General features: G+C 46.3%; 1 protein-coding gene and 1 pseudogene across 1 annotated transcript in view; both read left to right on the forward strand.

Annotated features, from left to right (window-relative positions):
* Positions 1 to 227: 227 nt before the first annotated feature.
* Positions 228 to 321, forward strand: LOC138996549 (U6 spliceosomal RNA; annotated as a pseudogene).
* Positions 322 to 1,501: 1,180 nt separating this feature from the next.
* INTS3 (integrator complex subunit 3) overlaps positions 1,502 to 14,662 on the forward strand; it is a 38,922-nt gene continuing 25,761 nt past the window's right edge. The window contains exons 1-3 of the mRNA XM_070395735.1: positions 1,502 to 2,198; positions 8,373 to 8,456; positions 9,729 to 9,812. Of these exons, the coding sequence (XP_070251836.1) occupies positions 2,055 to 2,198; positions 8,373 to 8,456; positions 9,729 to 9,812 (312 nt within the window). The 5' untranslated portion in view covers positions 1,502 to 2,054. The remainder of the gene's footprint in view (positions 2,199 to 8,372; positions 8,457 to 9,728; positions 9,813 to 14,662) is intronic.

Raw genomic sequence — 14,662 nt, forward strand, 5'->3', positions numbered from 1 at the left:
AAGCACCCCTTTATAGGGTTTACCAACCTGCACACCCACCAGCAATGCATGAGGGTAACTAATTCCCTAAAACTTTGACAACTGTTTTCAGATGTTGCCATTTTTGCCAGCTTGACAGATGACAGGTGATGGCTCAGTTTAGTTTTATTTGTTCCATTTTTAAAAATTGAGGTAAAACATACATATAGTAAGATGAACAACTCAACAAATTTTAACACATGTATGCAGTGCTCGCTTCAGCAGCACATATACTAAAATTGGAATGATACAGAGAAGATTAGCATGGCTCCTGTGCAAATTCATGAAGTGTTCCACATATTTTTTGGGGAAACAAACAAAAAACATGCAGTCACCCAAATAAACCACGCAATCCTCACCCAAATAAAGATGTGATTGTTCCCAGCACCTCTAAGTCTCCTTAATGTCCCTTCTCAAGCAATACCTCCCCCAACCCTCACCCCTCGGAGCTAACCATTATTCTTACTTCTATTGCCATAACTTTCAGTATTCTAGAACTTCATATACATGAAACGACATAATATATACTTAGTGTGTCTATTCTATTTTTGTTTCTTTGCTTTTAAGACTATTTTTTAAAAAGTTGATTGGTAAACTGAAAGGTCAGGGGTCCGGTTCCGTTCCCTGTCGGGGCACATGCGTGGGTTGAGGGTTCAACCCTGGTTGAGGTGCCTGCAGAAGGCAATCCATCCATGTTTCACTCTCACATGGATGTTCTCTCTCTTCCTTCCTCTATCTCGAAGATCAATAAAAGCATGTCCTCGGGTGAGGATTAAAATAAATTGAAGGAAATGGTTCTAAAAGTTTTCATTTAGTAAAATTTTGCGAGATCTAGTGCTGGCACGGCTGTGATTTGCACAAGTGGCTCTATGCACTTTTTTTTGGCAACATCTGGCTAACTGCACTTGCGTGAATGCATGCATACACTTGCTTGTGTGATGCATTCTCAGCTCGAGGAGCTGGCTCCATGGCATCTGGAGGCATTTGCTCCGGGACTGCTTAGGGTGACAGCTCCGCTCCCTCACTGCCAATGCGTAGCTACAATTGGGGTTTCCCAAAGTCAACCGCAGTCTCCCAGCTCCTGTACCTTCCCAAGCTCCGGATGGAAAGAGGAAAGGCGCGTTCAGGGAGTTAAGGAGGGCGGAGGCCCGCGCTGCGCATGCGCATCAGTGCGCGCAAGCGCAGCCTCGCTCCTTCCTGATCACCTTGCGCTTCCAGCCTCCGGAAATCGGCCACCCCGCCCTCCAAGAGCAAATGAGGGCTGCGATTGGGCGTTCTCGTTGTCCATCAGGACGGTCGCTCTTCTTAATATCATTGGCAGCTGGGAAAAGGCCGGCCGCTGTCCTCCGCCTACCGCTCCGAGCCTCTGAGTCACCGCTGAAGCCGCAATTGGCGGAGGCCGAGCACCGCGACTGCTCACTTCCGGCGCGGGCCTCCACGATTCCTCCCCTCCCCCGCTGTCCCCTCCGCCTTCCCACCCCCCGCCCTTCCACCATGGCCGCCTCTGTGTGGTGTAGGGAGAAGCTGGCCCTCGGTGCCTTCCTGTAGCGCTTATTGCCTCACCCTCACCCCCAGGGGACGGATCCAAAGGAGCCTCGCGCTCTAACCCTGGGGGCGCCAGCCAGGAGGTGGCCCACCCCCCACTGCGGGGCAGGACTGCTCTTGCACCCAGCTCCTGAGGCAGAAACTTAGGGTTCCCCACCTCTCTCAGGGTCAGAGCCAGAAGGGGCTTATCCCCACTTCCTCGGGGCCGGACGCCTGTCCTCCCCCGCTCGGGGCGCAGCCCCTTGACTTCAGCAGAGTTAACGGCTCTTCCCCGGCGCTGCCCCTCCACGGCAGGACCTAGAGGGCCGCCCGCCTCGGCCTCCTCCAGAGCGGCCTTCCGCAGAGGAGGGAGGCGTGGAGAGGACAGGGACCCTGCCCTTCCCCTCCCCACGAGTCCCTTCGCCCCCGGTCCCTGGCAACCCAGAGGTCCTCGTTTCTAGGACTCCCCATCCCTCCCCTCCCTGGCCTCTTCCCGCCTCCGGGCTGCAGCCATGGAGTTACAGAAGGGAAAGGGCGCAGCAGCAGCTGCTGCTGCAGGAGCAGCGGGAGGTGGAGGAGGAGCGGGAGCAGGAGCCCCAGGAGGGGGGAGGCTGCTACTTTCCACCAGTTTGGATGCCAAGGATGAGTTAGAGGAGGTAGGTGCGGGGGGAGGGGAAGGGAGCTGAGGAACGGGGCTGAGGAGGGATCCCGGAGCGGATACGGGGTGGGGGTGGGGAGGAGGCCTGCCAGTTTTTTCCAAGGCAACACGCTGTTCCACACTTCCTGTTCCTGAAGGAAGAAGTGTGGGCCAACTTCCTGGACAGGTTGTCATAGCAACAGAAGCCACTCGTGTGAAAATGGGTGGGGAGGGGGTGTTGATGAGGAAGGGATACAGCGTCCAGATGTACCGATTTTTTATTTTATTTTATTTTTTTGACTTTCCTTTCCACGTAACAGGCCACAGCTATTCTTAATAGTTGCCCTGTTTCAGACTTAGGTCATATGTTGAGAAGTGATGTGTGTGTGTGTACGTGTCCGGGGGCCGATAGGAACTTGCAGCAGATCTTGAATCCTTATGTTAGACAGTATTGACTTCATGTAGGCACAGTCAATGGCCAGTTGATGTTAACTGGGCATGTCTTTATTTATTTATTTGTGAATTTTTGTAATAGTTCACTTGAGCCAAATTGATGGCATATACGGGGAGCAAGATCTCAAATGCTCCCTTAACTGGGCATTCGGAGTGAGTGAAAACTTAAGCGAACGTGGTAGTGTTTAGTTGGCATCCTCTGCAGCAGTGGGGTGAGGGGACACCTTCAGAACCAGATAGCACACGGGAAAATGCCAAGGAAGTGGGTGGAGTGAGGTGATGGAGTGGACGGTAAGGGGGATTTTAGATTAGGGATAGTAGACCTCTCCTCCCTTTCCCCACTTGTTCCTCTTCCCCTGCCCCTGCCCACCCAGATTGGCTCATGCATCTCTTTCCACCGTCACAGACCAAGAGACATACTTAGGAATATGAGACCCAGAACTGGGAAATGATTGTTGAACTGTCCTTAAGATCTAATGCATTCAACTTGGTTATCCAGGGACAGGATGAGTAAGTTAGACTCTGGCTCTTCACTGGCCATTTCCCTGCTTATAACTGTCACTGCCCTTTATCAAATTTTAGTGGGTGGGCAGGCAGAGAGGTGGAATTCAGAATTTAGATTTGGAGAAATGTTGGTTCAGGTTCAGATGGTGGAATATATATACAGAAATGAATTTTGTGAATCGAGGTGCTGGATAGCAGCTTTGCGGATTATCCACCAGCAAATGTCTCCTCACAGATAGGCTTCCTATCATGCTTCTCCCCAAAAATTCTTTGTGCTTTTAGGAAAATCAAAGTTTGTTTTCTCCTGTTGTTTTTATCAGGTAAAGTAGATATAACTAGGAACATACACAGTGCTTCTAAGAGTAATGTATTCCCAAGCAGATAATGACTCCAGGATTGTTTGGCAGTTTGAATTACCCACTTTTTTTTAGAAGTGGCCACAAGTATTTATTGAGCCCTTTGTTGTAGTGCTGGAGCTCTGGAATCGTAGAGGGAAAATAACTGACTGCCTTTGGTCCCTCCACCAGTTTGAGTGGAGGGGACAAGTCCCCAAAAGTTGGATGAAAATCTGTTTATTTTACCACCATGACTGTTAGAGTCATCCTGCCTCTGCTCTAATTTGTGCCACAGGATCAGCATCCTGTTCTGAGCAGTGCCGTGTTTACTAGTAAACGAAGTGGGATGGCAGGAGGGGAACACAAAGGAGAGGAAGCATTTATTTTCTTGTTGTTGTTTTTTTTGGTCTGTCTGAAAGTGAACTTTCAGCTGTTTCCAGGGAGAAGGGGGAGGAAGGGTCTCTTTTTTCTGAAATCCTTCGTGGTGTAGATGTTTCCTGCATGTCTTGGGCTCCCCCTTTCTCTGCCCTTTGTCCTTTGTCCTTTGCATTTGAATTTTCCAGCAAGCCTTGCCACTTTGTTGTTGTTTTGTTGTTATTTTTTGCAATTCATCTTGCTCTTTTTTTTTTTCTTTTTCTTGCCACTCTGTTTTTAACCCATGTGTATGGTTCCCATTAGACCAGAGTGTCTCTAAGGGCAAGACTTACTGGCTTCTTCCTCAGGGTCTCCCCACAGATGTTTGCACACAGAAGTTATCAAAACCTCATGGAGACTGGCTGGTCTCTGCTTGTTCTCGTTTGGTTATCTTCTAACACAGGCCTACCTATTGCCTGGGAACACAGCTTCCTGACCGTAGGTGCTTAGAGTGCTGAGTCTGATAAGAAAGAGAATGAGGGAGACCCAAGGTCTGCTTTCCAGAACTTACCATCTAAAGACTGAGTTAACTTACCGTAGGGAGGTTAACAAAACCACTGGTTATGGTCGTGAAGAGACTGGGCATGATGAGGAAGGGCCCTTTAGGGTCTGCGGTATGAAGCACTGGTGGGGAGCGTTCCAGGCCGGGACTGGGACTCTGCTACCCCAGGGAGCATTTGTTGTATCCTTTCTTCTCCTTGGCCCTGTTCCTCTCTTTGAAGAGGGAATTCTTGCCGATCCCTGTCCCCTTTTGGGAATGAGATAAAAATAGTGCCACAGATTGGAAGCATTTAGAACATGGAGCTCCTAGTCTCATAAACGTTCTCAGCCCCCCAGTCTTTTCTCTGCGGAGAAGGACCCTGTCCACTTGGAAGTCAGGCTGAAAGCAGGAGCTGTGGCCCAAACAAGTCAGAACTTCCCCTTAAGCTATGGGCAGGTCTCAGAGCTGCCTTTGGTTAGAGGTATGTCCCTTCCAGGTTTTCTCCAAGGAATAATTCATATCTTGCCTGTGAGGAATCTCTGATGTTTCCCCCCCTTAAATCCTCATTTCTCAGCTACGTGACTCTTGGTTGTGGAGTACTTGGAACCCGGCTTGTTCAATAATGCGGGTCCTTGGGGTTTTGCAGGTTGGATCATATCCTCTTTTTCTGAAGGTGGTAGGATTTAGTCCTTCAAGGCCACTCACTGACTTCCATAAGGGGTAGTATTTAATTTACATTTGTTACCAGACTGTGTATTCACCTGGCTGAGGGAGGGGAAGCTGAGGCTAGAGGGATCCTTCTGACTTCAGTCTCCAGCTTCAGGTATATAATGGAAAACTGAAAGGCCACCTCCCACCCCCTCAGCCCATACTCCACCTACTGCTGCTATCATGGAAACCATGTTCAGGTACTCTTAGTACTAGAAAAATTAATTCAGAAGCTCCTAGAAATGGTAAATAATTACTCAGCTCTCTGAGGTGCTGTTGTGGAGGGCTTGCTCTGAACACAGCTGTTCTGCCAGCTGTTGGCAACTGCATGTATGGTTCCATCTTTGCTAAGGGCCTCTAGAGACTGGGGGGCGGAAGGGGTGAGGGGGGAAAGAGGGGTACTGCTACTTGATTGTAGGGATTTGGCCTCCTGTAGTCCTCTTTGAGGCAGTGTGGTCCTTCTGTCACCCTGAATGATTTGTAATTAGTTCTCCCATCCGTGTTTGGAAAAGTAACTTCCGTAGTTCGGAAAGAGTAGCATCTTTTATACTTCGGTTGCCTGGAAAGACTGGCCCTCACATTTCTTTTCTCACTGCTTTTATCTACACATCCAAATTCTGGACTCTCCCACTTCGTACATCCTTACTTTCCAAGAGGCCACTTTTCTTCTGCACTGGGCAGTGACTCAGAGCATTGCCTCAGGCGTCTGAGTGGAGTTTAGAATATGGAGAAGGGGCCTCAGAAACCTGGTTCAGCCAAGGTCTCTGTTCCGTCACGGCCTTAGTATCTGTCTTTGCTGTAGGATCTTGGTGCAAGGTCCATCAGGTAGGCCTCCTCCCCTCGCCCCTGAGCTTTTTCCTTCTCTTCTAGAAGGCAAAGGTTTACCAAAGGTAAGCAGGAGAGGAGGCTTTTCAGTCTGGCTAGGGACTTAACCCATGTTCTGAGCTGTCAGCAAAAATAGTTGGGACCTACCCACTGGACCTACCTGTAGGTGAGATGCTGCGGTCATTGATGACTACCTTGGGTGGAGAGGGATACGATTTAAGAAGAGAAAATCCAACCTGAAGGTCTTCCTTCCCACCCCTTACACAGGAGCTAGGCCAGGTGATGATGAATCTCAGAGCTTGTGGGTGAGGTGGGTTGTGAGAGTCACGGCTCAGCTTTCATGTGCTCTCACAGCTCCTTTTCACAAGTACCCAGGTGCTGTTGATTAAGGCTGAACACAGTGATCTGACCTAATTTGAGGGATAGGCCTGGTGATGGAGAGTGAAGTTATAATACCTTCAAATTGTGTGGCTTTGGGCCTATTTTAGATTGAAGTTTTGTGGCTGTGGGAGCTCCTTGCCTTAACACTCAGTTCTACCCTGTGCCACCCTATCCTCTTAGGGTTGACTGTCAAAGGAGGATTGTCTTCAGGCCTCTTTCCCATTGTCCTGATTTGTTGGTTCCTCACCATGCTGCAGTACAACCAGTTCTCAACAAGATGTTTTGTGATGACCTCTAGGATCGGGAAGTAAATTGCCAGCCTTTGTCCCTGTTTTCCCAGCATCATTATCACTGGGGATTGGGAAGTGATTTTTCTTAAAAAGTTTTTGGGTTAATCAAGATAAAAGACTCAGGAAGTAGTTTAGGTGGTGATGACGAAGAGACCCACTGACTTAACATGGATATATTTTCTCAGTATTTAGTCTTACATGCTGCTTTGGAACAAGGGTCAGTGACTAAGCTCTCCTAGGATGTTGAGCACATGTCATGTACGGGAGCTGCCCTTGGAAACCAGAGTGGCTCCTGAGTGGGCTTTAATCCCCATCCCCACCTTTGACTAGAGGCCCAGCAGGTTTTAGGTTGGCCTTTTGTTCTCCATTAGTCCTTTTCTTTTCCTCACACTCATTTTAAAGTTTTGTTTTTAACTTTTTTGGGGTGGTGGTGGCGGGGGGGACATTTCAAACAAAAAAGTAGAGAGAATAGTATAATTTCCATGTAGCCATCACTCTGCTTCAGTACTTATTAGCATATGGCAATCTTGTTTTATCTCCCCCAGTTTATCTGGATTATTTTGAAGCAAATCCAAGATATAATTTCATCTGTAGTTCATATATATATATATATGTATATGTGTGTGTGTGTATATATATATATATATATATATATATACCTATGAGAGAAGGACTTAAAAAATAGCCACAATAACACCTAAAATGTTAATAATTCCTTAATATAATAAAATATTCAGTGCTCAAAGTTCTCTTGTCTCATAAATTCTTTTTATAATTGGTTTGTTCATATCAGGAATCAGAAAAGGACCACACTTTGCATTCTCTTGCTGTGTCTTTTTAATTTTTTTAATAACTTTTAAAATAATTTCAAGCCTAGAGAAAAATTATAATACATAGAACTCTTATATATTGTTCATTAAGATTCGCCAATAATTAACAATTGCCACATTTGCTTTTTTAAAAAAGTGTTATATTTTTTTAAAATATATTTTATTGATTTTTTACAGAGAGGAAGGGAGAGGGATAGAGAGTTAGAAACATTGATAAGAGAGAAACATCCGATCAGCTGCCTCCTGCACACTCCCTACTGGAGGTACATGCCCTTGACTGGAATCGAACCTGGGACCCTTTAATCCACAGGCCGACGCTCTATCCACTGAGCCAAACCGCCAAACCGGTTAGGGCAAAGTGTTCTATTTTTAATCCTCACCCAAGGATTTGTTTTCAATGATTTTTATTTATTTATTTATTTTTAATTTTCTTTTTTAAAATATAATTTTATTTATTTCAGAGAGAAAGGGAGAGGGAGAAAGAGATAGAAACATCAACGATGAGAATCATTGATCTGCTGCCTCCTGCACGCCCCCTACTGGGGATTGAGCCCACAACCTGGTGACTGGAATTGAAACTGGAATCTTTCAGTCTGCAAGTGGATGCTCTATCCACTGAACCAAACTGGCTAGGCCTGTTTTTAATGATTTTTAGAGAGAGAGAAACATTGATCAGTTGCCTCCCGTATGTGCCTCAACGGGATCAAACCTGCAACCTAGGTATGTGCACTCTGACTAGGAATCAAGCCTGCAACGTTTTTTTGCTCCAGCCTACTGAGCCACCCAGGCAGGACTTTATCCTTGCAGTTTACCTGTGAAAGAAATCAGGTCACGTGTCATGTTTTCCACATTCTGGATTTTGCTGATTATACCCATAGTGATGGTAGTTAGCTCTAGAGACATAATGATGTTGGAATTTCTAAAACATTTTTGGGCCGGAAGTATTTCACTGTTAATTTTTCTCGTTCACAGAGGTTGGAAAGATGTATGAGCATTGTGACATCGATGACTACTGGTGTCTCAGAGAGAGAGGCCAATGATGCCCTCAATGCCTACGTGAGTATAATGCTTTCTCCCCTTGTCCACTTTTGCGTATTTGAAAGCTCTGAGACATGACCAGAAAGATGGAAAGACTTAAGTGGTGGGAATTAGGGAACTGAAGTCAGTGTCTTGGCTCCCCAAAGCAGGCTTCCAACTCTTCTTTCTTACTTGTGGGAGTTCATTTCTTGGAGCCTTAGGCATCTTTTAAAATATATAGATAAATAAATATATATATATATATATATATATATATATATATATATTTATTTTATTGATTTCAGAGAGGAAGGGAGAGGGAGAGAAAGAAACATCAATGATGACAAAGCATGATTGATTGGCTGCCTCCTGCACACCCCCTACTGGGGATCAAGCCAGCAACCCAGGTTTGTGCCCTGGCTCAGAATGAACTATGACCTCCTGGTTCATAGGTTGATGCTCAACCACTGAGCCGCACTGGGCCCTTCGGCATCTTTAAATAACAACTTTAAATAATAACTCATAGTTCCATAGTGACGTTTTTTCTTTGTAAACCATTCTTTCACATGTGATCTTTCACATGTTCTAATCTGTGGCGTTGAAAAAATATTATAAATAGTACATATGGCCGAAACCGGTTTGGCTCGGTGGATAGAGCGTCGGCCTGCGGACTGAAAGGTCCCAGGTTCGATTCCGGTCAAGGGCATGTACCTGGGTTGCAGGCACATCCCCAGTAGGAGATGTGCAGGAGGCAGCTGATCGATGTTTCTAACTCTCTATCTCTCTCCTTTCCTCTCTGTAAGAAATCAATAAAATATATTTTTTAAAAAAATAGTACATATGAAGGGCTTAGAAAAATGGTACATAGTGAATGCCCTGTAAGTATTACCTACTTATATTTATTTTGTTATTATTTTTTTAATTGTCATTATGTCTTTACCTTACAAATGTCAGAGGTTCAATGATTAGTGCTACTCCATGACTCTTTGCAGCTCCTGCTCTGCTGAAGGCTGTTAAGGTCTGGGAAGTGGAGGAGGATTTTTTTTTTTTTTTTTTCCATTTTAAACACTTAACTTTCTGCCCCTGGTCTGCATCAAGCCTTGGAGAAAAGCAATAAGATCTATCCTTTCCCTCCACCTCGCCTCTAGAACAGATGACCCATCACTGTTAGGAGAAGGAATCCTCAGATTTAAGAGTTGATGATTCTCCTTTGCAGGTTGTCTACGTGTCCCAAGTTTTCTGGGAGAAACTGTGCTGCAGAACTTTTCTCCTGTGAGTGACAACTATTGTTTTTTCTTCCTCTGATCCCAGGTATGCAAAGGCCCCCCCCAACATGAGGAAATCTGCCTGGGTCTCTTTACTCTTGTCCTCACTGAACCTACTCAAGCCCAGAAGGTAAGATGCCCTGCTCTGGATCCACAGACCCTCCTCAGATACGATCTGAGAATACGGTGGAACATGGATATGGCTTCATGGCATAGTGCCAGACACTGTGGGCAGAGCTGGGCCACCTCGGTCTCTTAATGTAGTTTTTTATGCTCTGTGAATTTGCCACTCTTCTGACTAAAGTCCCTTCTCTGTCTCTAGATTCTGAAGCTAAAAGGCAGTTGTGAGAGTGAAAAGCATATAAAAGGCTTCACATTTTAGGTTTACTACTCAAGGCTAAAAGACTTGGGGTGTAAGCTAGAGAATAGAACAACTGTAACCAGGAGAGTTCTTCCCCAGAAGCACATAATCTGTAGTTTTCAGCTTCTATCACTGGCAGGTGAACAGAAAGCAGGCTTAAGGTTGCAGCAGGTAGGATTTAAATTAGATAGCTGGATGTTAGGTGATTGACACAGTAATAATGTAATGGACTGACTAGAATTAGACTTCCTGAGGAATACTATATGAAAACTAGTCTGACCCCGGTGAGGTTGAAACGGCCCCCGTGAGGTAGGGACGACCCCAGTCAGGTCGAAACGGCCCCGGTGTGGTAGGGACGACCCCGGTGAGGTTGAAACGGCCCCCGTGAGGTAGGGACGACCCCAGTCAGGTCGAAACGGCCCCGGCGTGGTAGGGACAACCCCAGTCAGGTTGAAACGGCCCCCGTGAGGTAGGGACGACCCCGGTCAGGTTGAAACGGCCCCGGTGTGGTAGGGACAACTCCAGTCAGGTTGTAACAGCCCCGGTGTGGTAGGGACAACCCCGGTGAGGTTGAAACGGCCCCCGTGAGGTAGGGACGACCCCAGTCAGGTCGAAACGGCCCCGGCGTGGTAGGGACAACCCCGGTCAGGTTGAAACGGCCCCCGTGAGGTAGGGACGACCCCGGTGAGGTTGAAACGGCCCTGGTGAGGCTCAGACGGCCCTGGTGAGGTTGAGACTGCTCCAGTGAGGCTGGGACAAATAAAGGGGACCAGTATGGACTGATGAACAGGTGTAGATACAGAGGCAGAGCAACATTGAACAGAATGTTAAACTACAATGGGGAGCCTGGGGAGGGTTGGGGGGGGGATTAAGAGACCAACTGAAGGACCTATATGCATGCATATAAGATTAACCAATGGACACAAGACACGGGACGGGGGGGGGCGGGGGGTAGGGGCCGAGGGAATGTCATGGGGGGGAAAAAGGAGACATATGTAACACTCTTTGTAATACTTTAAGAAATAAAAATTATTATAAAAAAAAAAAAAAAAAAAAAAAAAAAAAAAAAAAAAAAAAAAAAAGAAAACTAGTCTGGGGTTTTCACAGAGCCTTCTTTATGTGGAATGGGACTTGAGGTGAGGGACTGGACAGGATGATCTCTTTGGATTCTGTTCTTTCTATAATAAAGGAGCAGGATTCTGTCTTTTACCTCTTTACATTTCCCCTTTCCAGCAATTCTGTGTCCTTTGTGTCTTGGCATGTTGGTTTAGAAGTTTATGTCTGATATCTGGCATTAACTATATGCTGCTAACAGAGAAAAACTTAGAGTGGGAGAATTTAATATTCTCACCGGCCCTTCCCTGAGCAAGGGGAGTGTGGAAAAAGGCAGACATGCCCTGTGCCCAGTGTTGTGTGAGGCTGTATCCAGACAGGTTCTCATTTATCCTTCGAAAAAGCCATATGAGGTTGGTGGCTTTGTCCCTTCTCCCTAACTGCTCCCCGTTTATCTATAAGTTAACTGGATATCAGAGACACTATTGTTTGTTCAAGGAGAACCAAAGAAAAATCATCCCTAGGGACAAAGACGGGATGCCAGGTCCCCTGGCATAGCTGCTTGAATTAACCTCAGGAGAAGAATTTATGGGCATGGCAACCAGGTGTATTTGTACTCTTCTGGTGCCAGCTGGAGGAGGGTCTGGTATGCTTGTTGGGAGGGTGGGGCAGCAAGTATTCACAAGTCCTTGGTTTCACAGGCCATTTCTGGGCTGGGACCTTGTTGAGTTAAATTGGCATTTCATTTTCATACTGAATTCGTCATTAAGATCCTTGGAAACAAATGAATATTGCCAAGTTGGTGGTGTTAAACAGTGATTGAGATGATCAAGTCTAGCCCCTCTATTTTATTTTATTATGTATTGATTGATTAATATTAGAGAGAGAGAGAGAGAGAGGGAGGGAGGGAAGAAGGGAGAGAAACAAACACAGAGAGAAACATTGATTTGTTGTTCCACTTATTTATGCATTCATTGGTTGATTATTGTATGTGTTCTTACCGGGACTGAACCCACAACCTTGGCATATAGTGATGACACTAAACAACTGAACAACCCGGCCTGGCAGCCCTTCTATTTTACAGAAATTATTGGCAAAGTTGGGTGTGTAGGGATTGGGGTTGAGGTTTAATTTTTTCTTGTGTGGGTTTCATAAATACAATTAAAATATCATTTAATCATCTTAATGCAAAGCCATTTTGCCTGCTGTTTTTTTTGTTGTTGTTGTTTGTTTGTTTTTTAAAGATTTTTTTATTGATTTCAGAGAGGAAGGGAGAGAGAGAGATAGAAACATCAATGATGACAGAGAATCATTGATTGGCTGCCTCCTGCACACCTCACCCTGGGGATTGAGCCTGAAACCCGGACATGTGCCCTGACCGGGAATTGAACCGTGACCTCCTAGTTCATAGGTCGACGCTCAACCACTGAGCCACACCAGCTGGGCCTGCTGTTTTTTCATTTGTTTGAGATGGGCTCTGAATCAGCGAGGGTATATTAGTAAACATCAGTCAAGGGAGCAGGGTGTGTGGAGTATTTCTAGTTCTTTGTCTGACCTGGCAGTGAGAGGCCTCAGGACTCTGAGTTATGAAAGCTTATTATGTTGTGAATTTGGCCATCCAGACCCAGCAAGGGACAAGAGTACAGCGGGGCCTTGACTTACGAGTGTCCCGACTAACCAGCGGTCTCTCGGCCGATTTTTTGCATTGAGTTGATAGAGTAATTTGAGTTAACGAGCTCCTTAACGAGCTCGATCTCCGAACGAATTAAACTCGTAAGTCAAGGCCCCACTGTACCTTGTCTTCTTTGTGCCCTACAGTAGCCCTCTGGGGGTGGCCCAGGCCCTCGCCTTGGGTCTCACTGCTGGTTGCCCGCCACATCAGGATTATGTTCACATGCTAAAGGTTCCTAAGTAAATCCTTTACCTGGGAGCTTCCTACTCGGACAGACCCCCCAGGTCAGGCCTCTTCAGACAAAGCGGGTAAAGATGGGGAAATAGGAGGATACAGTTTTAGCAAGTGAGGCACCATCAGTGACTCATTCAGAGTCCTTGAGCCAGGTCAGGCTATGGTGGAAGAGTTAGTGACGTCTCCCCCGTTGTGCTTTGATCCTTCTCCCTAAAAGGGCGATTATGTTGTGAAATACTTCGGTCCTGCAGAAGTTTTAGGTGGGGGTTACTGATGAGAACTGATCCTAATGCATTGTTTCAGGCTTTAGCTTAAAACAAGGGGAGTGTTTTCTAAGGGTTTATTTGGGTTAATTCTGTCTCTGGAACAGAAACCTAAGGATGGATTGGGGATTCCGTTGTTCCTGCATCTTCACAGGGGATAATGGAGAAGGTGGTAGTAGAAACTAAGTCTTGAACACATGAGAAATTTGCTCTGGGAGCGTGAGGTGAGGAGCCTGTGTCAGTGCTGGCAGGCAGGTTCAGAGTTAGGGCCAGCTCTCTGAGACTTCTAAGTGGGTGGATTGAACCAGAGAACTCAAGTTGAAGAAAAAACAGATCAGGTATTGGTGGAGAGTAGAATCTGCATGGGGTGGATTTTGTTCCAGATGTACCTTCTTGATTTACGTCTGCTCTCTTGGCAACTCTTAGGAATGTTTATATTCTTTGACTTTATTTATTTCCTATTTGATGTCTGAACTGAATAGCTGGGAGCGGGCCTGGCTGAAGGACTCTGGTGAGAAGAGAGGCTAAAGGAGAGGCCTTGCCTTCTGTGTAGGCGCTGGTAGTCAGTAGATAAAAAGAGGGGTCTAACATCAATGCCAAGATCTCTCTTCATCAAGGGGTCAAGGACTCCGGCCCTGGCAGTTCTTGGTCTAGATACAGTTCCCTAAGCAGGCAGCTCCAGGAAGTTGGGGGCTGTGAGGGCCGGGGCTGGATGGAATATCTGCCTCGACAGACCCAGGACCGATGTGCGACCATCCTGTCACCTTTCCTTTCTCTTGAGACTCTCCTTCTCTTCTCTGTTGCCTACTGAGTCTTCCCTCTCCCCCTCTATTTGTTTTCCAAGCCAGTCAGCAAACTGGTACAGAGGTTGGTGAGAAAACTGGCAGCATCAGAAAGATGATACTCCTGGTACCACCACTGACTAGCAGTGGTGGTTGTTAAGGTCCCAGCTGGAGCATGGAATTAGGCAGACAGTATCTGCTTCCATGTGACCCTGTGTCTCCTCAGAGACTCTTCCTTCCCTGTTCTGGGTCTATTCTACATTTCTGCTTTCGTTTGAATAGACAGGAGGGCTCTTCTCTGGTTTTCTTCTGCCTCCCTCATCCTCTCTGCATTCTGTGGCTCACATCTCTGGGGGAGGCTCCAGGCTCTACTACCAACATTTATGACCTCACCTTGGCAATAGTTCACTGGATCCTTTTATCTCTTCCTTGTTCCCTTGCTTATACTTTTGATCTCCCTGCCTTCACCTCAGATGGAGTCAGAGAATAATAAGGTTTTCCTTTGGGTATGAAACATTTGTGGCACATGTGGGATTCCCTAAGTGTTGGTATTTTCATTATATTAATTAGTTTGACTTAAGGACACTAGAGACAAGAGGAAGCGACAGTAGCTAA

The sequence above is a fragment of the Myotis yumanensis genome, unplaced genomic scaffold, assembly GCF_028538775.1.
Source record: "Myotis yumanensis isolate MYYU_CA2020_CCGP unplaced genomic scaffold, mMyoYum1.0.hap1 SCAF_17, whole genome shotgun sequence".
In the NCBI taxonomy this organism is placed as follows: domain Eukaryota; kingdom Metazoa; phylum Chordata; class Mammalia; order Chiroptera; family Vespertilionidae; genus Myotis; species Myotis yumanensis.